Below are 27,838 nucleotides of genomic sequence, written 5' to 3'. Positions count from 1 at the left end.
CTGCAAATGTCACAAAGTAGTGAGCAAACGTCATGTTTTCGAGCAGTCTACTTAGGATGCAAGAGTTCTAGAGATCTGAGAGCTTGTTCACTGTTTTGCGAAATCTTTCCAGGGTACGGGTTGCCACTACCCTTTTGGGTTCACATCCAGGCCCAAAATTAAACCACAGTTTCTCAGTTTGGATGAAAGCAGGTGAAATCCTGGCTATGACACGTGACAGAAGGAAGAGGGAAGAAGGAGTAGCTCAAAGTCAGGGCCAGCCCAATATATTTTGGCACTTGAGGCTAAACTACAAAATGGTGCACCCTCCCTGCCAGGGAAGAAGGGGTGAGTGAAGATTAACATCAGGAACAAGGGGGGGACTAAAGATCTACATCAGGATCTGCCACCCCTCTGGCTCCTGATGCCTGAGGTGGATGGCTCACTTTGCCTCCTGGGTGGGCCGGTCCTCCTCAAAGTGGCATACATGGTTCTCTCTGTGGCCTGGGACCTTCAAGATGTTTTTATTTGAAGACCATAAGTTCCTCTGTGGGGCATACCAGGAGAGGCGGTCCCATAGGTACGAGGGTCCTAGGCCGTATAGGGCTTTGAAGGTTAAAACCAGCACCTTAAACCTGATCCTGTACTCCACCAGGAGCCAGTGCAGCTGGTATAGCACTGGATGAATGCGATCTCGCAGCGAAGACCCCATAAGGAGTCTCACTGCGGCATTCTGCACCCGCTGGAGTTTCTGGGTCAGTCTCAAGGGCAGCCCCACGTAGAGCAAGTTACAATAATCCAGTCTGGAGGTGACCATCGCGTGGATCACAGTGGCTAGGTCAGGGCGAGAGAGGTAAGGAGCCAACTGCTTAGCTTGGCTACATCACACTGGCTCTCCTATGAAGTCATAAGACTTGCCATTTCTCAGGCTCATTATATATGAAACGCCAAAAGAGCTGTTGCGTCCAGCTATGGAATAAGTGCGGGTTATTGAGATAATATATGTGAGGTCATTTGAACATTTTAAAAATATGCTTTATAGAATCATAGAATCATAGAATCATAGAGTTGGAAGAGACCACAAGGGCCAACGAGTCCAACCCCCTGCCAAGCAGGAAACACCATCAGAGCACTCCTGACATATGGTTGTCAAGCCTCTGCTTAAAGACCTCCAAAGAAGGAGACTCCACCACACACCTTGGCAGCAAATTCCACTGTCGAACAGCTCTTACTGTCAGGAAGTTCTTCCTGATGTTTAGGTGGAATCTTTTTTCTTGTAGTTTGGAACCATTGCTCCGTGTCCGCTTCTCTGGAGCAGCAGAAAACAACCTTTCTCCCTCCTCTATGTGACATCCTTTTATATATTTGAACATGGCTATCATATCACCCCTTAACCTCCTCTTCTCCAGGCTAAACATGCCCAGCTCCCTTAGCCGTTCTTCATAAGGCATCGTTTCCAGGCCTTTGACCATTTTGGTTGCCCTCCTCTGGACACGTTCCAGTTTGTCAGTGTCCTTCTTGAACTGTGGTGCCCAGAACTGGACACAGTACTCCAGGTGAGGTCTGACCAGAGCAGAATACAGTGGCACTATTATTTCCCTTGATCTAGATGCAATACTCCTATTGATGCAGCCCAGAATTGCATTGGCTTTTTTAGCTGCCACGTCACACTGTTGGCTCATGTCAAGTTTGTGGTCAACCAAGACTCCTAGATCCTTTTCACATGTACTGCTCTCAAGCCAGGTGTCACCCATCTTGTATTTGTGCCTCTCATTTTTTTTGCCCAAGTGCAATACTTTACATTTCTCCCTATTAAAATTCATCTTGTTTGTTTTGGCCCAGTTCTCTAATCTGTCAAGGTCATTTTGAAGTGTGATCCTGTCCTCTGGGGTGTTAGCCACCCCTCCCAGTTTGGTGTCATCTGCAAATTTGATCAGGATGCCCTTGAGTCCATCATCCAAGTCGTTGATAAAGATGTTGAATAAGACCGGGCCCAAGACAGAACCCTGTGGCACCCCACTAGTCACTCTTCTCCAGGATGAAGAGGAACCATTGATGAGCACCCTTTGGGTTTGGTCAGTCAGCCAGTTACAAATCCACTGAGTGGTAGCATAGTCAGGACCGCATTTTACCAGCTTCTTTACAAGAATATCATGGGGCACCTCGTCAAATGCCTTGCTGAAATCAAGGTAGGCTACATCCACTGCGTTCCCTTCATCTACCAGGCTTGTAATTCTGTCAAAAAACGAGATCAGGTTAGTCTGACACGACTTATTTTTCAGAAATCCATGCTGACTATTGGTGATCACAGTATTCCTTTCTAGGTGCTCACAGACTGTTTGCTTAATAATCTGCTCCAGAATCTTCCTTGGTATTGATGTCAGACTGACTGGGCGGTAATTATTTGGGTCCTCTCTTTTCCCCTTTTTGAAAATAGGGACAACATTTGCCCTCCTCCAGTCTGCCGGGACTTCGCCTGTTCTCCAGGAATTCTCAAAGATGACTGCCAGTGGTTCTGAGATCACATCTGCCAGTTCTTTTAATATTCTTGGATGTAGTTCATCTGGCCCTGGAGACTTGAATACATCTAAACTAGCCAAGTATTCTTGTACTATCTCCTTAGTTATTCTGGGCTGTGTTTCCTCTGCTGAATCATCTGCTCCAAATTCTTCAGGTCGGGCATTGTTTTCTTTATCGGAGAAGACTGAGGCAAAGAAGGCATTGAGGAGTTCAGCCCTTTCTGTGTCCCCTGTTTGCATTTCACCATCTTCTCCTCTGAGTGACCCCACGGTTTCTTTGTTCTTCCTTTTGCTACGAACATACCCATAAAAGCCTTTTTTGTTGCTTTTAACCTCTCTAGCAAGCCTGAGTTCATTCTGTGCTTTAGCTTTTCTGACTTTGTGTCTACACGTGCTGGCTATTTGTTTGAATTCCTCTTTGGTGGTTTCCCCCCTTTTCCATTTTTTGTACACATCCTTTTTTAATCTTAACTCAGTTAAAAGTTCTTTAGATAGCCACCCTGGCTTCTTTAGGCACCTTCCATGTTTCCGTCTCATTGGTATTGCCTGAAGTTGTGCTTTTACTATCTCCCTCTTAACAAACTCCCAGCCATCATGAACCCCCTTTCCTTTCAGTATTACTGTCCATGGGATCTCACCCAGCACTTCCCTAAGTTTTATGAAGTCGGCTTTCTTAAAGTCAAGAAATTGAGTCCTAGTATGCTTGGCTGCTCCTTTCCGCTGTATAGTAAACTTCAGAAGAGCATGATCACTCGCGCCTAATGATCCTTCCACTTCTACCCCACTAACCAGGTCATCAACATTGGTTAGGACCAGATCTAAAATGGCTGTTCCTCTTGTTGCTTCTCCCACTTTCTGGACAATGAAGTTGTCTGCAAGGCCAGTGAGGAATCTGTTTGACCTTATGCTCAAATGGGATCATTTGTTTGTTCATTCTCTTTCATTTACAAATCATATCCCATGAAACATATCGAAGCAAATTAGCTATGAAAGCATAAGCAACAGAAACATATATGAAAACCATTACATAACACAAACAGAATTTCAAATCCAGTGCAGACTGGGATAGGAGAATCTCCACTTTAAAAAGGCTTTACAGTGGTACCTCGGGTTAAGTACTTAATTCGTTCTGGAGGTCCATTCTTAACCTGAAACTGTTCTTAACCTGAAGCACCACTTTAACTAATGGGGCCTCCCGCTGCTGCTGCGCCGCCGGAACACGATATCTGTTCTCATCCTGAAGCAAAGTTCTTAACCTGAGGTACTATTTTTGGGTTAGCGGAGTCTGTAACCTGAAGCGTCTGTAACCCGAGGTGCCACTGTATTTACCTTTCAGCTAACAATTCTCGTATGTTGATATACTGATATTCAGGTCATTTGTAGACATGTTAAACATAGTGGGGGGAGTGGCACAGCCCTGCATTGGTCAGTAAATCTGCCCCACTATGAGGTGACCTAAGAACATAATCTTCTTTTTGCCCCCCACCCTACCTATGCATTCACTGAAAAGTGCTAGAGGAGCAAAGTAAATAGGGGTGCTCTTTCAGCGGGATACTGACTCAAACCGTCACGTTAGCATGCCGCCAACTGCTGCATCTGGTTTTATTAACCCACAATTTGGCATATCATTGCGGCCATGTGAATTTTCCCTTTAGCCAAACCACACATTTGGAACAGGAAGGAATTGCTTCAGGTTTCACAGCAGTGAAAGGTCAATGTGATGCTCAGTTTGTAGCAAGCAGGAAACTGGGATTTGCTAACCACCACATATCATTAATGCCAATAGCATCATGGCAATGCTTAACCCTCGTGCTTGCCTTATTGTTGGAGATGTTGACTCCTGTCTGTTTTCAGGTGCTTTGTTCCAGGGCTGGGAAAACTGTGGTCCTCCAATCGTTGTTAGACAATGGCCCCCATCATCCCTGACCACTGACTGTGCTGGCAAGAGGCTGATGGGAGTTGTAGTCCAATGCAGCGCCACAGGTCCACCAGCTCTGCTTTCCTCGTACTGTCTTTTATGCTTTTTGGATTGACTAAAAATGAAACGGGACGCGGGTGGCGCTGTGGGTTAAACCACAGAGCCTAGGACTTGCCGATCAGAAGGTCGGCCGTTCGAATCCCTGTGACGGGGTGAGCTCCCGTTGCTCGGTCCCAGCTCTTGCCAACCTAGCAGTTCAAAAGCACGTCAAAGTGCAAGTAGATAAATAGGTACCGCTCCGGTGGGAAGGTAAACGGCGTTTCCGTGCGCTGCTCTGGTTTGCCAGAAGCGGCTTAGTCATGCTGGCCACATGACCCGGAAGCTGTACACTGGCTCCCTTGGCCAATAAAGCGAGATGAGCACCGCAACCCCAGAGTTGACCATGACTGGACCTAATGGTCAGGGGTCCCTTTAACTTTACCTAAAAATGAAAGGTTGGAATATAATGCATGCCAGATCTAGTCCTCAATTCAGAAACGTAAGGATAAAAAGTGACGCTGTGCCTTCATTTGTTACCCCTTTCTTAGGATGTCACAGGGACCCTGTTTTTAGCCGTCTTCTCTGCAGTCCTTGGCTTTTTCCAATATGGGTACTGCATTGGAGTCATCAATGCTCCACAACAGGTGAGTAAATGTACTTACATGGCTGTGGCTGGGGAGGCCCAGCCAGATGGGCGGGGTATAAATAATAAATTATTATTATTATTATTATTATTACTTATTCTTTTGTTTTGATTTGGTTTGCCATATTTGATCATTGGTCCTGTGTGTATCAGAGAGGCAGGACTGACTGCAGTTTCCTGGTGAGTGTACACTTGGTGCCAGCCAAATCCAGCTTTAACATCACATGAATAGCCCCTAGGATTCCAAAGGATCGATCTGAGGGCAGTGTAGGGCCAACGAAATTACTAAGATACTTTTGTCATCTATCTATTAATTAGATAAAGTTAGGGGGGTGTACAAAGGTTAGTATCAAATGTCCAATATCTTTTTATCCAATATAAAAAGCTAATCTAAATAAAAACACAAGCCAAAAGGAAGAAGAAGAAAAGAAAGGAACGTAGGAAAAAGGAAAGACAAAAAAATGAGAGAACTTCTGTCTTTGACTGTCAGCTATATGTAGAAAGTTGTTCAAAACATCCACTCCAAACTAACACCCAACAATTCCACTTTGTGTAAACCAATATTTTCTTCAGTTCTTGAACCCAGACATTGTAAGCTCATTTTCTTTTTCCTGCAAAAAGTCTATAAGAAGTTTTGGATCTTTAGTAAATATTGCACTTTTATCATCATTATAGATCATCATGCTCCACTACGGTAAAGTGCTGAATATTGCATCCTCTGGAAACGGGACAGATGACATCCTTAAAAACCCCACCGTCTTGATGCTCTGGTCCACCTCTGTTTCTGTATTTGCTGTGGGTGGGATGATTTCCTCCTTCACTGTTGGCTGGATTGGTGAAAAGATGCCAAGGTGAGAAATTCTGGTTTCACAAGTGGCCAGGAAAAAGGGGAAATAAAACTTACGCAACATGGGCTGTGGAGATGGTTCTCACTGGCATGTGAGGGAACCTCATTGATACACAAATCAAAACCAAGTACTCATGCAGACAGCATTTTTTTCAGCCGGAACTTTCCAGAACTCAGTTCTGGCACCTCTCAGGTGGACGCCATTACCGTTCTAAGGGAGGTGTTTGTTGTGAGTTCTGGCACCTCTTTTTCTAGAAAAATAGCACTATGTGCAGGCCTATGGTAATAAAACCCACAGGATCAATAATATGCTTCTATTAAGAGCAGAATAACACAGAATTGTGTTCCACAGACTTACCTAGGGTGAAACAACACAGTATGAGCAACACGGGAAGGGGGAATGGAATCCTGGTTTCAGGTTTTCATTCTCTCCCTCCATAATGTGAAGTAACATGTGTTCCTTGTAGTGATGTCTTATGTATATTTTATTTATTTACAGAATAATTAGCTATTTATCCATTCACTTATTAGAAGTTTATGTGCTGTATTCACTTCTGGGAGAAATCTCAAATGGTAAAGATAGAATAATTCAAATCCAAATTTAGAAACCAGAGCCAAACAGACAAGACGGCCAAATCAACACCGAAACCAGCAAAAGATGGTCAGAAAGAAACAGGCAAATAGATGTGTCTGTAACGTCCAGTGGTATGCACTTAATTTCACACAAAGGAGCACAGGAAGTTGCCTTATTGCAGAGTCAGACTAATTGCTCCATCTAACTCAGTACTGTCTGCTCTGGCTGGCAGCTGCTCTCCAGGTTCCCTACCTGGATATGGTGGGGAGCCAAGGACATGCAAAGCAGATGCTGAGAGGTTATTCCACAGGGTAGGTGCAGCTATTGAGAGGACACACTCCTCTGCAGTGAGTCCACATGTACAGCCTGGCCTCCCCTAAAGATTGCAGTGACCTGGGACAACTTTTGGGGACATAGCCTGCCATCATAAAAATAAGGCAATATATGCATTGTGTCTTTCCTTCTACCTCCACCAGTGACAACCACCTGGCTAGAAATCTAGATCAGTGGCACGGCACAGAACATTATAACACCATAGCATGGGGTTAATGCCCCAAGGGATGCGGGTGGCGCTGTGGCTTAAACCACAGAGCCTAGGACTTGCCGATCAGAAGGTCATCGGTTCGAATCCACACGATGGGGTGAGCTCCCGTTGCTCGGTCCCAGCTCCTGCCAACCCAGCAGTTCGAAAGCACGTCAAAGTGCAAGTAGATAAATAAGTACCGCTCCGGCGGGAAGGTAAATGGTGTTTCCGTGCACTGCTCTGGTTCGCCAGAAGCGGCTTAGTCATGCTGGCCACATGACCCGGAAGCTGTACGCCGGCTCCCTCGGCCAGTAAAGCGAGATGAGCACTGCAACCCCAGAGTCGGCCATGACTGGACCTAATGGTCAAGGGTCCCTTTACCTTTATGGGGTTAATGTCAGTGCATTTTACAGAAGAAACAGGGGAGTTCTCAGAAGACTGGAAGAAATTTAGGATCTATCTACAAAAACATTGTAATTTGGATGAATGTTAAGAAGGATGCCAGATCATTAAAAAATTGAGCACCATTAAATTAGATGTAATCTGGATGATAAATGAGATCGAGGAAAATATAAACTTTTTGGAGAATTATTAGACTAAATTAAATGAATGAGATTTAAGAATGTAAACAAGTTGATAAATTGCTGGAAAAAGTATTACAATGATGCAAGTGGGAGCGGGGGATGTGAGGGAGTCCAAAGAAGTTTTGAAAATATGCTATGTTATATGTTATATTGTTTATTACTTTTGCATTTTTGTATTTAAAAAATCTTAATAAATATTTATAAAAAAAAAAAGAAACAGGGGAGTTCTCAACATTAGAATGGCATGTTTCAATAGCATCCTACGTTCAGGGGTTAAAATGTCCAGTGTCCATATTGTCTCACAGTCAGGGCCTTTAGCTGACCTCTAGCTTTCGATCTGCTATGGAAGGACCTCACATTGTGTGGATACTCTCGAATCACCAGTGGGCAAATGTGGCTGAACTTGGCTCTTTCTTTTGCAACCAACGTTGACTCCTTGCTTCCCTTCCTCACTGCAGAGTTAGAGCGATGCTGCTGGTAAACATTTTTGCAATCTCTGGGAATCTCTTTTTGGCCATTGCGAAATTTGGCCCCTCCCACATTTTCATCATCATTGGAAGAGTACTGACTGGGCTGCATGGTGGTAAGTCAAGGCGGGCTCCAAACAGGGTTGCGTCTCTCTGAGTTTCCCTGATGGTTTGCTGACTGCTTGGAGTCAGGGTCAGCATGCAAAATCGCAGGAAATGGAGAATCAGAGGGAAGGGTGAAGGGAAAGAAGCCCTGATCTTTTGGGAATGTGGTCTCCATCTGCTGTTGGCTCCACCAATTCATGTTATCCAAGCACTAATTCAATTCCTTAAGGCAGTGGTTTTTAACCAGTGTGCTGTGGGACCCTGGGGTGCCTTGAATGATGTTCAGGGTTGCCACGGGCAACACCGGCCTCTGTCCATCTTTCCTTCCCTCCCTCTGCTGATGCCCTCTTGTGTCACTGCCTCCTGAAGGCATGCACAGCTCACCAAGTGAATGGTGCCTCTGGGGCTGGCCAGGGGGTGCTTCCTAGGCTCCTGTGGGGCCGTGTGAGGACGGACCTCTCTTTTGGGGCAGAGGGGGCAGCTCAGAGATCAGGGGCAGCAGCTGTGGCTGCCCAGAGGACTCCCAAGGAGAGGGCAGAAGGGAGGAGGCTGAGGGCACACTCCACAAGGGGGAGAGGCTGCGAGCTCTGCAGGCAAGGGGTGACATTACTGGGCTCCTGGGCCCCACAAGGGTGCCACAGAATGAAGGTAGTTGGTCAAGGGAGCTGTAGACTCAAAAAGGTTGAAAACCTCTGCCTTAAGACCTTCTTAAGGCAGCAGGGAAACTTATTCCTCTGGTTAGTAAGTCAGAATATTTGTTCCAAACATTCTAAAACGATATTTGGAATTTGTTTTTATAAACACTTTATTAGGTTAACTACAATAGCAATCTTGTGATGTTCTTGGGTCTTTTCTTTTCTTTCTTTCTTTCTTTCTTTCTTTCTTTCTTTCTTTCTTTCTTTCTTTCTCTCTCTCTCTCTCTCTCTCTCTCTCTCTCCCCCACACAATTTTTAATGTCTTATTTTATTTTGTGCACTTACAATGATGTGTGTGTGTGTGTCACTTTTTATCTTTCAATAAAAGAATATATATTTTTTAAAGTTGGCATGATTTAGCCTTCCTCAACCTGGTGCCTTCTAGATATTTTGGGCAGCAGCTCCCGTCATCCCTTGACCATGAGCCTTGCTGTCTGGGCCTGATGGAAGTTGTAGTCTGGAAGATCTGGAGCGCACCAGAAGCAGGATGGATTAGATGGTTGATTCATCTGCATGTTTTGCCCAGGGCTCTCCTCTGGACTTGTTCCACTGTATGTTGGAGAGATTGCCCCTGTCGCTCTTCGAGGGGCTCTGGGATCAATGAACCAGCTTGCTGTCGTTATCGGCATCCTCATCAGCCAGGTGTGTACCAAACGAACATAGGACAAATTGATCATGGAACACATTTATGTTTGTGCAAGTTAAGTGCTAAATGGGACATCCATAAGCCCCTTAATGAGATGGTGATGATGATGATTAAAATTTATATACTGCCCTATATCCATAGATCTCAGGGCGGTTCACAAAACATTGTTGAATTTGTAGATTTCATTCATAGTGTGGGGTCTCAGAGGACCCAACAATAGTTCTGCAGTTGGTTCCCAACATAAAAACACAATATAAAAAAAAACACAAAATACATAATAAGAACAAAAGCAAACTTTTCTCCATCTTTTAGTTATTTGTTTTATCTGATGTTTCAGATCTGATCTGGCTCTTACCATTACGTGCAAGAGAATTCCTGGCTAGCACGATTTTAAAGCAAACCTGAAAGCACAAACAGCTGCCTGTGTCACCAGGTCTTAGGGCTGGGGGTTATATTGGCTTTTCCAGACTCAGGGACGAAACCCTTCCTTGTTTGCAATGCTACTGAGATCTCAGAAATTGCTGCTGGCTAGATCTGTGATAAGATGGTTCATACATTATCTTTCTCCGTGTGATTGCACGGCAGGACAGCACGGGAGCCCTTTTTAACGGTGTGCAGAACTGATGCTTAATTTACAAGGGCAAATCTGTATTGCTGAACCATTCCCATGATGCAGCAAGGTTTTCTAAGAGAGCCATTTTGCTCACAGGACAAAATAGGTGCCTAAGAAGGTTGTTGATTTGATTTTGTCCATGAGGGGGTGCTCTAGAGCTTGCTGGTCCAAAGTTCTGAACATAAGAGATATTTCATTTGTGGGTCTCCATCATTTGGGACATTTTCCATTGTAATAACGACATCTCTGAAAAACAAAGTCTATCCCTTTAGAAAGGAATGCACTGGGGCAAATAGAAATCAAAAGGACATATCTGCCTGACTGCCCCACCCTCTCGGGCATTCAAATCAGCACTGGGAAGTGTGGGAGGGACTAGTGATGTGCCTAGCAATGATGTCACCAAGATTTCCATTTGAAGAATATCTCAAAACAATTCTAAGTAAATGATACATTCCTCATAAGTAAGTATTGGACACAAATAACTCTTTTCCTTATTTCAAAAAAGAGCAGCAACGAAAAACACTGGTCCATTTTTCCCTCCTTAGGTTCTTGGCCTGGATGTCTTGCTAGGAAAAGATTCCACCTGGCCATTGCTCCTTGCTCTCTCTGGCATTGCTGCCGTGCTTCAGATTTTCTTGCTCTTTGGTTGCCCAGAGAGCCCTCGGTACTTGTACATTAAAGCTTCAAAACAAGAGGAAGCCAAAAAAAGTAAGGTTATCTCCAGGGGATACTTTTCTCTGCCAGTCCACATCAGTCCCCTGGTCCTCACGTCTCACTGGCACATTGTGAACCATTTCAGGGATGGGGTGGCGATGGCAATTTATTTCCCCACTAAGATGGGGCCTGGCTTTGTTGAGAAAGGGAGGCAGAGGAAGCTGCTGTCGACTGAGTTTCCTCTAGCCCTATGTGGCAATGTTGGGCATCAGGGTTGCCAATTTGAATAAAATGGGGGGGGGCAGATAAGCCTCGCCCAACATACAGTGGTGCCTCGCAAGACGAAATTAATCCGTTCCGTGAGGCTCTTCGTATAGCGGTTTTTTCGTCTTGCGAAGCAAGCCCATTGACAGCTTAGCAGATTAGCGCTATTAGCGGTTTAGCGGCTTTTAGCGATCAGCTGTTAAGCGGCTTATCAGCGGATCAGCTGATAAGCGGCTTAGCGGCTTAGGAAAAGGGGGGGGAAGGGAAAAAACCCCGCAGGAACTCGCAAGACATTTTCGTCTTGCGAAGCAAGCCCATAGGGAAATTCGTTTTGCGAAGCGCCTCCAAAACGGAAAACCGTTTCGTCTAGCGGGTTTTCCGTCTTGCGAGGCGTTTGTCTTGCGGGGCACCACTGTAATCAATGACAAGATGTGGGGCGCACACACCATTTGAATGAATAAATTATTATTATTAAAGACATCTGAAGGCAGCCCTGTTCAGGGAAGCTTTTAATGTTTGATGTATTACTGTATTTTAATATTTGGTTGGAAGCTGCCCAGAGTGGCTGGGGAAGCCCAGCCAGATGGGCAGGGCATAAATAATAAATTATTATTATTATTATTATTATTATTATTATTATTATTATTATCAGCAATGCCCATCAACTTGGAGGGGTGGCCCCCTCAAATATTTTATTGGAGGGCAAAGGGACTTCAACCCCTAGGAGTTGGCTCCTATGTTGGGTATCGAATCTGAGACCTTCAACATGCAAAGCAGAAGTTCCACAGCTGAATTATGGTCCTTAACTTTCTGAGGCTTCACTCTCCTCACAATAAGCTGGGGGCTGGATTCGGGAGCTGGGAGGAAACAGACAGTACTCTGGGAATTAATTGGGATGTGTAAAACATGGCTGGTGGGGTTGGGTAAGAGCAGCAGAAGAGTGACAGGCAGCAATAACATGTGAAATGCCATAGACTTCTTACAAGTTATGAACACAAAATATTATCTTCTACAGGGTCTGACCTATTGACACCAGAGGTTTCCAGCATGGCCTTCAGATGACTCCCAACTTCCATCAACTCTAACCACTTGCTATGGTGGCTGGGGCTGATGGGAGTTGGACGCCATGTTGGCTACTCCTGGTCTACACTGATGGGCAGAACTTCTATAGGGTGTTGGGCTGAGGTTCTTCAACCAATCCTTTAATGGAGAGGCTACTAGGAGTAGCACCTTCTGTGTTTAAGGAAGTACTGCTATCTCTGCACTACAGCCCTGTCACTGAATTCTACTCAATACTGAGCCAGAGCAGAACTCCAATGTATAGTTAGCAGAGTAAAAACTTAAACATGTTGCAGGATTCCCAAAAAATAGACCAGAGGTGATTAATATTTTACCCAGCAGAGCTTTACTGCTACTGAAGGCAAATGAGCATAATGGTCATAAATCCAATACATTCAGGATTGGCACTGTCCATAAGAAATCCAGTTGCAGCAGACTTAACTTAAACGTACAATAACTTATAATAAGTCTAAACCTTAACGCTATATACAGAACACCACACCAGAAGGAAAAGAGATAGAAAGAGAAAGTGAAACCCAGGCTCCTTCTGGCCTTACTTTTATAGTCAGCATGACTTTAACTGAAGAGACAACAGAACCAGTTTAAGCCAGATGCACTCAGCTTCTCTGAAGGTATAACCCAAACATCATGAACCTTCTGCTTGTTTCTTTCACACAGAGAAGCTTCCAGAGCCCTCTTGAATTAATTAGAGTAGGAAAGATCTCTACACATCAGATCAGTACTTTCTGCACTAAGAAATGCAAACTGACAAACCCTTCCCTGCCTTTTGTAATTATGAAGGTGCAAAGCGTCATTTATTCCAGACTAGTCGATATCCCCATGCTGACATTTCTATGTTTCTATGGATTAAATGGGGAAGACACAGCTGAGGCATTGAAGGCTTCTCTTGAAGACAGGGTTGCAGTAGAAGCTGGTTCATTAGGGGCACTGCTGCACTGACCTCAGTCTGCACTCAGCCAGCCTTCTATCTTATATCCAGAGAGTGGCATGGGCTGACAGCTTCCTCCCCCTTAGTGTCTCAGTGCTGCCACTGCAGAATTCTGTAGGGAAGAGCATGGGGAGAGAACCAGAATTGGCTGGCTCCAGTGTGGTGTAGTGGTTAAGAGTGGTAGACTCGTAATCTGGTGAACCAGGTTCGATTCCCCGCTCCTCCACATGCAGCTGCTGGGTGACCTTGGGCAAGTCACACTTCTCTGAAGTCTCCAGCCCCACTCACCTCGCAGAGTGTTTGTTGTGGGGGAGGAAGGGAAAGGAGAATGTTAGCCGCTTTGAGACTCCTTGGGGTAGTGATAAAGCGGGGTATCAAATCCAAACTCTTCTTCTTCATCAGTCATTGGTTCTGGCTCCATCTACACATAAGACTCTCTGCTTTCAACCCTCCCTCTCCCAATGGGTATCAGCCCCGACTGCCGCAAACGGCTGCAAAAACTGCATAGTCCTCACCAGTCCTTTAGAACCTATTGAATATTTGTTACAAATAGGCTCACGAAATGTCACATGTTTTCTCAGATAATTTCCCAGAAAGGTGGCCATGTTGGTCTGTTGTGGACAACACTTCTGTCCTGCAGCACCATACTGGTAATTTTACTTCCACGGGACATTTCTCGTCAAAGATGGAACCCACAATCCTTTTCCTTCCCTAGGCTTGCAACGGCTGAGAGGAGAAAACTACTCCCCTGACAAAGAGCTTGAGGAGATGGAGAAAGAGAAGGAAGAAGCCTCCAAAGAGAAGCCTGTCTCCATTTGGCAGCTCATCACCTCCCCTCTCTACAGGCAGCCATTCCTCGTGGCCATCGGGGTCCATATCGCCCAGCAGTTTTCGGGAATTAATGCTGTGAGTTCACCTAGTGATGGATCCAGGCAACTCAAGATATTTAAACAGCTAATCAAACAGCACTGTAGCATTCATGCAAGTTTGTGAGAGATCTTGCTCTTGGTCTCAATAGATTGTCAATATGCATTATTGTAGATACAGCAGAAAACTAATTTGTGACACCCTGCAATGCTAGGAAAATGCTTTTCGTGTTGATTTGTCTAGCACAGTGAGAGGAGGGCCATTGGTGCCTCTAAACCGTTTACTCCTTTCTGCTTTGTTAGATTTTCTACTACTCCACCGATATTTTTAACACCGCCCGCGTCAGCCAGCCTGTTTATGCAACCATAGGTGTGGGATTTGTGAACACCGTCTTCACTGTTGTCGCCGTAAGTTTTGCCCAGCCTTAATTACTGAATTACCTGTGCGATTCTTTTTCAAATAGTTACATGAGGGGTAATACCGTATTCTGTCACTAGGTGGGGTTATAGTGCACAACGGGCACCATTTTGTCAGTGCAACAATGGCGTGCTGCTTTTTGCCTAACAAAAATGAACCTCTTACTGGCTTTTAAAAATAAATGTAGAGCATAGTGTTGGGAGGGCAAGGGTCTCAGACCTAGAACATTGGCAAATATCCAGGAATGCCTAGATTTTAGAGCATGCAAGGAATGTTTGGGAGGAAGCACTTCCTCAGTATATGAAGAAGGGACATTGTCCAGCTGGCCTTACCTGCCTTAGCCAGACCATTGTTCCCTCTAGCTCTGTATTACACTGACTGGCAGGAGCTCTCCATACCTTCAGGCGGCAGTTTTTTCCAGGCCTACCTGGAGATGCCAGAAATCGAACCTGGAACGTTCTGCATGCAAAGTGTGTGAAGGCAGGACAATGACTGCAATCCTGAGCACTTACACAACCTTTGCTGAAATCAGTAGGCATTGTGTCTGCCTTAACCTGGTTAGGATGGGGCTATGAAGAGAAGCAAGGAAAAAACCCAACTTTTTAACCAAATTGATAGAAAGGTTCTCAGGTAGTATAAAAACAAAACTATTCTGTTCAGTTAGTTGGGCAGCGGTCGATCAACCTATGGTGCCCATGGCAACATTTTTAAAATCCTGTCTTTCATTTGACGTCTGAGATAGATGCCCAGCACGACTTCCCTCTCTGCTTGTGTTTGCTCTTTTCTTCTTTTGACCGTGAGACTTTAAATATTACCTGACATTTATCAAAAAGTCAACAGCAGGCGATCCAGATCAACAGGCCTGCTAGACAATAATAACCACTTGCTTGGACCTTGTCCACCAGACAAGGTGCAGTAGCAGAAAGAGCTATCCGAACAAAGTGTACTGGGGCACCAAGCCAGCTGGAGGGCTAGAAAAGGGATATGCGTACAGATATACTGTCCCATGTTGTCAGAAAGGGATGCAGCTCAGTGGCAGAGCAACTGCAGAAGGTCCTAAGTTCAATCCCCAGCTTCTTCATGTAGGCCTGGGAATGATCCCTGCCTGAAACTGTAGAATAGAGATGCAGGAGGAATTCATTTCAGTTTGCATTTGGGCGAACCTACGTAATTCACACTTTCTGAAACAATACACAGCCATCCTTTGAAATCAGCATTTCTCTTAGGGTGGATCTACACACAGGGGGAAAAACCAATGCTATAAATAAGTGAGAAATTAAATCATTATAACAAAAAAAAAACACTATGGAAAATTGCTCAGAATTTTTTTTGCTCTTTGGCGCCATCTGGTGTTGCATGTTTATAATGCATTCAAAACGCTGTTTCTTGACTAATGTAGCTGAGTTCTTAGTTTAGTAGTGCTTTTCTCCAGACAAGTAATACGTACAAAAATGCACATACCAGGGCAAAATGTTTGTAGAAATGCATATATTAGTTAAAATGTTAACATGCATAATATTTGCATACAAAAATGTGTATATTGGGATAAATTTGAGGAACCAAAATCAACAGTAGGCCACCTTTACCCTGGGCAGCTGTTGGCAGTCACTGTAGAAAATAAGGTGCTAGATCAGGTTTAGGGGAACTTTGACCCTCCAGATGTTCTTGAAGTACAACTCCCATAATCTCTGGCCATAAGCCGTGCTAGTTGGTTCCCCACACCCAAGCAATATGGACCAATGGTCAGACTTCGGTATACATCACCTTCCCATATTCCTATGCATGCTCCCCAATCCTGCGACTGGTCAGATCTTTAGGATGAGAGCAATCACGGGAGACTTTAGGGTGCCTCTAGACAGGGGTTAAATATACCAAGTGGGTCATTCAGATGAAACACTGCTCAAACCCACTTAAGATGCACCAGCACCACCGATGTGATTGGATAAGGGAAAGGGTTCTTCCCACCGGTGATTGGTTGCAAATTCAGGTTTTGTTTGGGGACAGTGTGGACACAGGCCTGCAAGGAGCTGAGTCTGGTTGCCAATTTAAAGTCAAAACGATGATGGGCTAACCAAACATTTGCCGTTCTACACCCAACAGGTTTTCCTGGTGGAGAAAGCAGGGAGGCGTTCGCTCTTCATAGCTGGCCTCGCTGGCATGATGGTGTGTGCAACAACCATGACTATTGGGCTTGTCCTGCAGGTAAGGCTCCCCTTTGCGAGGGTCCTCAGAGGTGACACTGCCAGCTGAGTTTGAACATCCAGTTGCACAAGTGTGGGGAGCCTTTGGGCCTACGGATGTTGCTCAACTACAACTCCCATAATCCCTGGCCATTGGCCACACATTGGCCTCACGCCTACAATAAATCACACCTGTCGTCCCCTTTCAATTGTTGTTTGAGGGGGTAATACCGTTTTCTGCCAGTTGGTGGAGCCATCGTTGCATTTGCACTTCTTGGTGTTTGAGGGCTTTAGACATTCTCTAGGCGGGGGAAAAAGCAAACAGTAAGAATATTAGCCAAAGGTAGGTGCCGGGACTGAGGCCCACAATGGGGCTTCACCATGCTCCTGAGGACTATGCCTACTGTATTTTGGCTGTCTGTCCCTCCATTAATGTCAGGGGATGCCTTACTAGAAAAATTAACCAATAAACTGAAATTGACACAAGGACAAATAGAAGAAGATGCCTTCACCCCGGTATGGCTCCCCCTTATCACATACACAGCCCAACAAGACAATGACAAAAATCCACCAAGAACCATACAAATCAATATGGCTAACCTGTTCCAAAACACACACAAACCCCACTCACACATGAAAACAAAGACCACCACAGCCAACGACAAATGAACAGCCACACCCTAGGCCAACCCCAACCTCTCTCACTAGGAACACAAGTGAACAGCAGAGAACCTGCACAAGCGATGCTGACACCAAACCCCACATATATTAAGTTAAACAGAAACATCGCCACCCGACCCCACCCATCTCCCCCCCTCCACCTCTTTCCCCCTTTTCTTCCTAATGCCTCAACAAATGAAACTGATTCGTAAAAAATGTTACATGGGGAAAAATACAAGAGAGAGACATTGCACATACTTTTGTAAATCAAGAAAATCTTTAATAAAAATACATTTTAAAAAAATTTAATGTCCGGGGACTTGTCTGTTTTGCTTTGCTTTTTAGCCCAAAATTGAATGGATGAGCTACATCAGCCTGATTTCCGTCTTCCTCTTCGTCAGTTTCTTTGAGATCGGGCCAGGACCAATTCCCTGGTTTATTGTGGCCGAGCTATTCAGCCAAGGCCCCCGCCCAGCTGCCGTCGCAATGGCCGGCTTCAGTAACTGGTTCACCAACTTCTGCATCGGAATGTTCTTCCCATATGTCGCTGTAAGGAAACTGCGTTGTGATGGAGACAGCCGAACAAGATTTTTCTTTCTTTTATTTTTTTAAATGGGGGGGTCCATACATTTAGAATTCAAAGTAGGGAACAGAACAGGCTACCAATCTAGAGTGACAAATGGGAGGGGTTGGGAATAAATTTCCAGGCTTTGCAGTGATATCCCATGGATCCCTTCTGCACTGATGCTGCAACGGCGTGCAGAGAATGGCCAATATGTTGACAAAAATGTCATAGGCTAATAAAGAGGGGCGCCATGATCAATGCTAGCGGATGACAAGGCTCAGGACAGTACCTGGCTTGGGGACCCATCACTGTTCCACTGTCTTCCCTGTGTCTTCAGGAAGGCCTAGACAAATCAGACAAAGTGTGAACTACCGTATTTTTTGCTCTATAAGACTCACTTTTTCCCTCTTAAAAAGTAAGGGGAAATGTGTGTGCATCTTATGGAGCGAATGCAGGCTGCACAGCTATCCCAGAAGCCAGAACAGCAAGAGGGATTGCTGCTTTCACTGCGCAGTGATTCCTCTTGCTGTTCTGGCTTCTGAGATTCAGAATATTTTTTTTCTTGTTTTCCTCCTCCAAAAACTAGGTGCATCTTGTGGTCTGGTGCATCTTATAGAGCGAAAACTACGGTAATTCTGGCCCAGCTGTGGTGGGCAGCTGGCAGCCCATGAGCCAGATATGGCCCATGGGGGCCTCCTAATCATCCCCAGTGCCCTCTCCTTGCTTTGGCCCCTGTATAGGTTTTAAGCTTGAAAAAGACCACCCTAAGAGGCTCCCTCCCTCAGTCTAAATGTCTTTGGGTTCCCAGGACCCCATAGAAGCCCCAGGCCAGCCCTGAAGAGAGTTGCACTGCTTGCTTGCCATGCACTCGCTTGTTCAGCATGCAGGCGTTGCTCCTCATCGTTCTTGAGGCACTGGCTCAAGTTGATTTTGCCCATCCTAAGTGGGTGAACTCAAGAGATCACTTAACTTGGGTTCGTCTCCCAAGCTCCCTTCATGGTTCAAGCCTGACAAAACTGGAGGGTTTCCATCCCTGTTGTTCAATTCTTGCTTGCAAAGGAAGTACAGGGTCCTAGGATGATAAGTGTTTCCAGTACAGAGGACGAGGGTATATATAACCTTCCGTCTATGGTGCAAGAAGTTATGAAAAGCCTACCTCACAAGGTTGTAGTGAGCATAAAAGGAGGAAATGAAAAATGCGTGCCGACCTGGGAGGAAAGACAGAATATAAATATGGTCAGCTGTGGAAGCAAATAATCATAGCTGATCTGAGTGGGGTTTGCAACCAACTCCAGAGAGCTTCTGATTCCAGCAGAGTTTGCACTTAGCAGTGCTGATCACAAGCAAATGCAAAGTCCACTTTGGGCAGGGATTTTGCACCAGTTGGGAGTTCCCACATGAAACCAATCTGGTGGGGCTTGCATTCGGCGCCTGATTTGAAAGGGGCCAAACCCAAGAAGCCCTCGCAAAAGAACAACTGGGAGTGCTTTTAATGCATTCAGTTGTTCGTTTACAGATGAATCCTTACCTACCCTGCATCTGATGTCATGTATGATGTCTATTTTGGGACAAGTGTTAGAGAAATACCTATTCTGCAGTTGAAGAAAGGCAGGTTGTCTTGGCTGATCAACGTTGCTGGCAACATGGGGGAGAGAATGCTAACTGGTCTTCTCTTTCTCTCTTGCCAATCACAGAACATCTGCGGGCCATATGTGTTTCTGATCTTTGCCGGCCTGCTCGTCCTCTTCATTGTGTTTATTTATTACAAAGTGCCAGAAACCAAAGGCAAGTCCTTCGAGGAAATTGCAGAAGAGTTCCGTCGTCGAGGCAAAGGCGGGGGCCAAGGGCCCAGAACAGCCACTGAAATGGAGCGTTTGGGAGGCACCTCCGAGGCATAGTGCGTATCCCTGCAATAAGGAAGAACGGAAAGAACATGCTGCCGGGATACATTCTGGAGGAAGCATTTATTTAAAACGTAAAAAAAAAAATGGGAAGTGATCTTGATAGGTTGAGTCTGTTCTGTGGTTTTGGCTGGATGTCTTTTGCAGAGCTGTGTCTGTTTCTCCCGCTACTTTAGGAGTTTAATGCAGAGTTGCAAAGTCTCAAAAGCTGTTGTGCAAAAGAGGCGGAGGAGGTGGCTAGGCAGGGATCCAGGAGCAGGGATCTGTGCCCCAGTCAATTTGTTATGTGGCTGGTGCTGGGTTCCCCCGGAGAACCAGAAAGTAAAGATGGCGGAGGAACTCAATTCATTTCTCACGTAAAAGCGAATTTTCCCAGTTCACACTTTGCAAAACAAAGTGCAAGCTGAAACTCAAAATTCACTCGTCACCAAATTTTGCAGTGCAGTTCTTCAGCCGAGTAACGTGTACCAAAAATGCATCTAACTAGAGTAAAATGTGTGTAGAGATGTAAATATTAGTGAAATTTACACTGAAAATGCATGGTACTGGGGGGGGGGGGTTGCTTTGCGAAAATGCGGGATTAGACAAAACGGCATACAAACATAATTAGGAGAGATTTGCATGAAAATGCTGGTGAATTTTCGGGACCTTTTCCTTTTGTTAAATGCAAACTGGTGTGGAAATGTGGAGAACTGAATTGAGGACTGGAAACATGAGAAACTGAAATGGGCAGATTTGCCCATCCCTTGCAGAGAGGTGGTGAGGCAGCACAGAACGTGCAACAGGTGTGCTTCTGTGTGGCCATTCATTCTCAGAAATGGGACCTTTTGCCATTACAAAGATCACCAACGTTCTGCTGGTGGAAGGCATTTGGTCAGTTCAGCAGTACAGCCACTATTGACTTAACTCACGGTTAGTTTCCTCATTTGCTGGGGAATTTAAGTTTGCCAGCATCACTTTAAACTGAAACAGGAAACTAACTGGCAGTTAGTTCAGCTTGGCTTGGTCCCTAAGACCAGATGAAGAAATCAGTAATAGAAGGACTGACTTAAAAGTACTTCTGCCACTCTTTCTTTATTAGCATTTCTTACCTTCTGCAAGACAGAATAGTGTTGGTGCTGGTAGCTTATTACCCAGGATTCTGACTGGCCTCCTCTGACATTAATAGCTCCTGTTTGCTGGCTTTTGGATTTCCAAAGCAACAGAGCTCCATGGGAAAAAACCTCATGTTTCCTGACAGTGATGATGGTGTACAGACATCCCTGACCATTGGCCATGCTGGCTAGGCCTGGCTGGCTAGGACTATCTGGAGCACCAAAGGTTCTCTACTTCAGTTTAGGGCAGGCACCCCCCCCCCAAACTCAGCCCTCCAGATGGTTCGGGACTACAATTCCCACCATCCCTGACCACTGGACCTGTTAGCTAGGGATGATGGGAGTTGTAGTCCCAAAACATCTGGAGGGCCGAGTTTGGGGGTGCCTGGTTTAGGGTATCAAGGCTACCTCGGCCCTGAGGAAATGAAAGATACTTTTTCATTGGATTTGACATTTAAAAAATCTAAAATATGCAAGTCTTTTTTTTGTTTTTTTAAAACCAAGTAATTTTAAAAGCGGGACGCTGGTGGCGCTGTGGGTTAAACCACAGAGCCTAGGACTTGCTGATCAGAAGGTCAGCGGTTCGAATCCCCGTGATGGGGTGAGCTCCCATTGCTTGGTCCCTGCTCCTGCCAACCTAGCAGTTTGAAAGCACGTCCAAGTGCAAGTAGAGAAATAGGTACTGCTCCAGCGGGAAGGTAAACGGCATTTCCGTGCGCTGCTCTGGTTCGCCAGAAGCAGCTTAGTCATGCTGGCCACATGACCCGGAAGCTGTACGCTGGCTCCCTCGGCCAATAAAGTGAGATGAGTGCCGCAACCCCAGAGTTGGCCACGACTGGACCTAATGGTCAGGGGTCCATTTACCTTTTTAATTTTAAAAGCAGAGGTCTAATCTCCCTCCATGCACAGATATAAGCATGCAGAAGGGTACCTGAGAGCAGCTATGAGCAGCCTCTGGGAGGGTGCTTCCAGAATGTTGATTTTTATTTTTATTTTTTGCAATTGAATCAATCACATCTCAGCAAATTTAAGGTGTGCAATGAAAAGTAGATTTGCAGCTGTTATACAATAAGACCACTTCCTCCAAAGATTGAACATTTCGCAGTAAGGAAAGTGGCGGGAAAATGAGTGGGAAAGCACGGGAAACTCTTGCTTCGATGCAATAGAGTCTAATCTTTCTTCAAACGAATCAGGGTGAATGCTCATTAAGAAGCCAACTTCATTTAATCTCTCCACAGACAAATTGGGTTAAATGCTCATTCAACAGGTTAACGGGGAACAACCTGTAAATCAGGCTCTGAAGAGGAGCAGGCTGCCACTTCATTGCACATACCAGAACCTTAGGCGTGTGCAATTCATGTATATTAAAGTGCTCTACTGTAATGACAGTATGACAATTTGTGGTTTGGAAAGTGGCTGGGAAATGCACTGGGAGGTGAACTGGTGACTAATGGGAAGAAGTGCAAACACTTCACAAGCAACTGGGATACATGCAGGACGAATTCTCATTATCGTATAACCATCTTGTAAAGAAATCAGAACAGATGTTCAGTAAAGATGGGATATAATCTAACCTCTGCAAACGCTTTTTGCAAACGAATCAGGATGGATGCTCAATAAGCAGGTCATCCGGAGCAGCCTTTAATTCTACCAAAAAGGAAGGGCTTATATATACAGTATGGCAAAATACAAAGAGGGATATGGAGGTACCACTGTGATAATTTGCATGCTCAAAATATCATTGCCATTTTCTTTAGAGCAAGATGTTGTGGGCAACAACAGTTTTTGGAACCCAGATAACAGATTTTCAGAAAGTCAAGAAATTTTACATTTGAAAATGAAACTTAGAAAGTCCTCAAATTTTAGACAACATTGCAAAATTGTTTAGGGCACTGTTTTCCACATCTACTACTGAAACGACTTGTTTGCGAAATATGTTGTTCCTCTGAATCACAATACTACTCTCAGAGCACCGCTCCATTAGCACCGTTGGTTTAAACCATGTACCACTACTGTAAAGGTTGGCAACTCGAAACTTACTTAAGTGCTGAGACTAGCACCCTGAAATGCAATATTACCACAGCCTGGCACTGTGGGTTAAACCACAGAGCCTAGGACTTGCCGATCAGAAGGTTGGCGGTTTGAATCCCCATGACGGGGTGAGCTCCTGTTGCTCGGTCCCTGCTCCTGCCAACCTAGCAGTTCAAAAGCACGTCAAAGTGCAAGTAGATAAATAGGCACTGCTCTGGCGGGAAGGTAAACGGCGTTTCCGTGCGCTGCTCTGGTTTGCCAGAAGCGGCTTAGTCATGCTGGCCACATGACCCGGAAGCTGTCTGTGGACAAACGCTGGCTCCCTTGGCCTGTAGAGCAAGATGAGCGGCGCAACCCCAGAGACGGCCACGACTGGAACTAATGATCAGGGGTCCCTTTACCTTTACCTTTAGAATGTTGGCTCCCTTCATAGTTTTCATAGTTGAAGAATACAAGCTGCATCAGGCCCATCTAGTCCCGCAGCTTGTTCTCAAAATGGCCAACCAGATGTGGGAAGCCTGCAAGCAGCACCTGAGTGCAACAGCAGTTCTCCCCACCTCAGATTCCCAGCAATGGGTAACCCAAAATATACTGCCTCCAACACTGAATGTAGTACATAGTCCTCAGGGATGAAGTCACTGATAGGCTTGCTTGCCGTTACCTTGTCTAAACCCCTTTAAAAGCCCTTCAATTTTGTTGCCATCACTGCACCATGTGAGAGCAAATCCTATAGTTGAAGAGCTTCATTTTGTCTGTCCTGAATCTTCCAATGCTTAACTCCACTGGATGATTCTGGATTCGTGAATTATGGGGGAAGACAAAAAACATCCCTCTATCCACTTTCTTCGCGCCATGTATACCTCCATCGTGTCCTCCCTTGCCATTTTTTTCTGAACCAAAAAGCTCCAAATGTTGTAACCTTTCCTCAGCAGGAAGTTGCTTGATCATTCCAGTTGCCCTTTTCAGAACCTCTTCAAGATCGTTTTTTGAGGAAAGATGACACAGTATTCTGAGTGCAATCGCACCACAGATTTGAACAAAGACATTATGATCCTGGCAGTTTTATTTCCAATCCCTTTCCTAATGATCCGTAGTGTGTCCTTCGCCTGAGTCAACATCTTCCTTGAGCAACACACTTATGACACCAAGGTCACATGACCCATTCAGTCTGCACTACCATATATGTGAAGTTAATGGGGGGGGGGTTTGCCCCTAGTGTGCATCACTTTGCACTTGCTTACACTGAATCACATTTGTCATTTTAATTAACACCAACTTAACCAGTTTGGAGGGAACCCCTTTTTAGAGCTCCTTGCAGCCTCTCTTTCACCACCCTGAACAATTTGCTATCATCAGCAAACTTGGCAAGCTCTCTGATCACTCCTAATTCTGGATCGTTTATGAACAAGTTATAAAAGAACAGGTCCCAATGGCAAGCCTTGGACCAAGAAATGGACAATGAGAACTGACCATTTGTCGGGCCAGGCCACTCCCAATTCATGTGGGGGCTGCGTTCCAAGTCACCACACATTTAAGTGAAACCGCGTATATTTGAAACACCATTTTAAAAGCTTGCAAACACCCTGTTCTGCCTCGTTCCTCCCCTTTTTGTGACTTTTTGGGTCACTTCCGGGCTCAGCGCGATGCATGCTTGCACAGTCGTGCACATATCAGATGCACCTAAAACAGTTGCTGCCTGTACACTCTGCTCCCTATGCTTTAAGCAGCTACTGATCCATAAGCAGACTCTTCTCCCAGGACTGTTACGCTTACTCAGGATCTTTGGCGAGGGATTTTAATAATAATAATAATAATAATAATAATAATAATAATAATAATAATAATAATAATTTTTTATTTATACCCCGCCCTCCCCAGCCAAGGCCGGGCTCAGAGCAGCTTTTTTTACTGAAAGCCTTTAGAAAATCCAAGTACACAATGTCAGCCGGATTACCCCTATCAATATGCTTGTTGACACTCCCGAACGCTAAAAGGTTAGTGAGACAAGGCAGCCAGAGACACTGTGGTGCTTTGTAAATAAAATAACTGTTTAAATACTATTGACCATTAAAGTATTTTTATGCGTGTTTTTACATATATCTTGGCTCTTCATTGTAGATAACTGACGTTTTTATTATTTGCAAAAAGAAGCAGCAGCATGCAGTCTGTTTGTGACCAGATGCCATGTAAGCCATCTCATAAAACCAACATGCTAAAATCACTATATTTCACCGTCTTGTCCCGACACTGAGCAGAGGGGAGGGTCCGACACAGGAAGGATGAAGTTCTTAGGGTACCAAGGATGCAGGTGAGGAGCAGGTGAGGTTAGATTGGAGCAGCAGGACCTCTGAAGTAGAAAACTTGCTCCCGCAAGGCCTGGAGCCAAACTTATAGCCACTCCTGACCTAGCAACTTTCACAGGCTCTGCCACATCTAAGTGAAGGTATTTAAAGGGCCGGGAATTTTCTGTTTCATTGAGCCTCAGCTACACATTGTCTACCCAGATATGCTGTCAACTTTGGTCCAGAACTGATGCCGGTGTCTGGACCAGTGTGGTGCCTGTGGTTACTAGACTTCAGAGCTTCCTGGGACTTTCAGGCACGCCTCCTCAACCAACTAGTGTCCTGCTCACTGCTCAAAGTGTGACATGCACACAAATATTCCACATATCACTTGCAGTGATGAAAGGCTCTGAGGGGGGGGGGGATATATGATATAATTTCATTTGTTATATATATACCATCATTCTTCCAAGGTGTTCATGATGGCATATGTGTGTCCCCTCACTTTATCCTTATAACAAGGTTGTTGGGTTTGTTTGTTTGTTTGTTTGTTTGTTTGTTTGTTTGTTTGTTTGTTTGTTTTTATTACATTGTAGTTTGATGTCTCGGAAAAGGCAATTCCCCTCAAGAAAAATCAGAGCCTCCCACAACAAAACAGATATTCATTGACCAAATAAGAAAAAGCATCCTCAGGGTTAACAGTGTTTATCTATTTAACCTGTTGTTGTTATTCATCTTACCAATTTAAAAATTTGTACTCCTCTTTTTCCACCCTCAACGGAGTTGTTTAAAGCAGCTTATAAAGAGAAAAGCAACAATGACCCAACCATGAAAGCCCAAATTATCAAACTGAAAACAGCAGCACCAGCAATCAATAGGCTAATATTTATTCTTTTTAATGCATAAAATAAACCAGAGCTGTCGCTTGATCAAATGAGCCATGATGGATCCAATCGGCTCACATGGGAACAATTTAATATAAACTAAACTGGAACAATTTCATATATAAACAATTCCAAATCCAATACAGATCCAGACTAGGATTGCGGAGGGGTGGGGGAGACATCTTGCCATACTGGAGTACAATTGTGCTCAGCTCCTGCTTTGGAGTGTCCTATGGCTATCTGACCAGCCACTGTGAAAACAGGGTGCTGGACTAGATAAGTCTTTGGCCTGATCCAGCCGGGTTTTTATGTTCTTAACCTGAAGACACTTCCGCTCTCCCTTCCTAGGGTTATTGTTAGACTGGGCAGCCCTTCATATAGAGGCCTGTCCTCTGCAAAGTAGGACACATGGCCACTCAACTTTGAGGGTGAAGCATAGACTCATTGGTGCTGCCAGGTTGTGGGGTAAGGTCAATATGTGACATGGCCAAAAGCTCTGGGGGGGGGGGGTTGATGGGGTTTGGGTTCACACCAGCCAGATCCAGTCTCCACCCCCTGCTTCACTGGACTGGGTTCACTGGGCAGCTTGAGCTGTACTGCTTTCAATGATGTAGCTCATCTCCCTTGCTGCTCAACACTCATCCTTGGTAATGGTGGCATAGCATGGGAGGCAGAGGGGCAGTTGCCCCAGGCACAGCACCCAGTGCTGCCTCAGCACAGCTGTGTGCTTCTGCTCCATTGAAAATGTCTTCTCCATGCAAACCAGGAAGTGACCTCTCTAGGCAAGGGAATGCCTTTTCTTATCTCTGCAGCTGTCATCTCCTGGGTGACACAAGATGCCCTTAGGCAGTTGAATGTGCATGTGTACTTCGTCTGTTTTTCTCTCACCAACCCCCTCGGCGCAGTCCTGGGCACTGGCAACCCACCCTACGCCACTGCTTGGTAAGCTTCCATGGACCATCAGGGAAGTGCTGGGTGTGAGGGGAGGATGTCCCACCAGAAGGCATCTTCCCCAAGGCCCCATGAAACCTGGCTCCAGCCCCGATTGTTGTGAATTTTGCTCTGAATTCCTTGGAGAAAACATGTAGGATTTACAAGAAGCCAACCGTTAGTGTATACACATTTTTTAACATGCATTGCCAGGTTAATCAGGCATAGCTTTTCAATCAGTCTAAAGGCTCTTGATTTATTAACTGATTAACCAAGAGACCCAGCCAGATGGGCGGGGTACAAATAATAAATTATTATTATTATTATTATTATTGCAGCCCTAACGTGTTATAAGATACAAACCCTTCCCAGACACGGTGGATTTTGCTCCAGAGACAAAGGCTCTTGCAAAGAGTGCCAGCACGGTGTAGTGGTTAGAGCGTTGGCATCAAGAGAATAGAGTTCATTAGGCCAAGCTATTGTGGACATAATTTTGTTAAGTTTAGTGTTTAAAAATCTCCAATCCCTAGGTTTGCACAGATTCAGCAAAGCAACATGTTAACTACAGCTTTCCACCACTCCCATCTGGCAATTAAAACACCTGGACTTTATCTCTGTCCACTCAATGAAGTTCCCAGCTAAAATTTGTTCTTGGGATACAGATGATCTGGCCGTCGTTTTGGGTCTCTCAACGGTATACTTTGACTAACATACTAATTACTAAGACAGTCCCAGAGACCAAGCTGCACATATTAGCTAAATGGCTAATACTTTAGCTTAACATTCAAACAATTTTCCCGGAGTGGGTTAGCTAATAATGCATTATAATTAACAAGTTTACTAAAAAGCCTCTTGTCAGCATGGCTTTGATGGTGTTTTCCTAAAGTGCCCAAATTACAGCTCTCAGGAGGGTTTTCCCCCCCTGTTGCATCTGATGAATTGTTGACAA

The 27,838-nt window shown here is 45.0% G+C and overlaps 1 protein-coding gene across 2 annotated transcripts in view; it reads left to right on the top strand.

Annotated features, from left to right (window-relative positions):
- The window catches only part of SLC2A2 (solute carrier family 2 member 2), a 31,059-nt gene extending 11,288 nt beyond the window's left edge, over window positions 1–19,771 (top strand). For both annotated transcript variants that reach the window (XM_079978046.1, XM_079978047.1), the window contains exons 2-11: window positions 5,004–5,099; window positions 5,774–5,949; window positions 8,085–8,209; window positions 9,420–9,535; window positions 10,698–10,860; window positions 13,794–13,984; window positions 14,248–14,352; window positions 16,463–16,564; window positions 17,548–17,751; window positions 19,462–19,771. In XM_079978046.1, coding sequence (XP_079834172.1) covers window positions 5,004–5,099; window positions 5,774–5,949; window positions 8,085–8,209; window positions 9,420–9,535; window positions 10,698–10,860; window positions 13,794–13,984; window positions 14,248–14,352; window positions 16,463–16,564; window positions 17,548–17,751; window positions 19,462–19,665 — 1,482 coding nt within the window. In that variant the 3' untranslated portion in view covers window positions 19,666–19,771. The remainder of the gene's footprint in view (window positions 1–5,003; window positions 5,100–5,773; window positions 5,950–8,084; window positions 8,210–9,419; window positions 9,536–10,697; window positions 10,861–13,793; window positions 13,985–14,247; window positions 14,353–16,462; window positions 16,565–17,547; window positions 17,752–19,461) is intronic.
- Window positions 19,772–27,838: the final 8,067 nt, after the last annotated feature.

The sequence above is a fragment of the Podarcis cretensis genome (assembly GCF_951804945.1).
Source record: "Podarcis cretensis genome assembly, chromosome: 5".
Taxonomy (NCBI): Eukaryota; Metazoa; Chordata; class Lepidosauria; order Squamata; family Lacertidae; genus Podarcis; species Podarcis cretensis.
The sequence above is the reverse complement of the archived record's forward strand: the minus strand, read 5'-3'. Positions and strand labels throughout refer to the sequence as shown.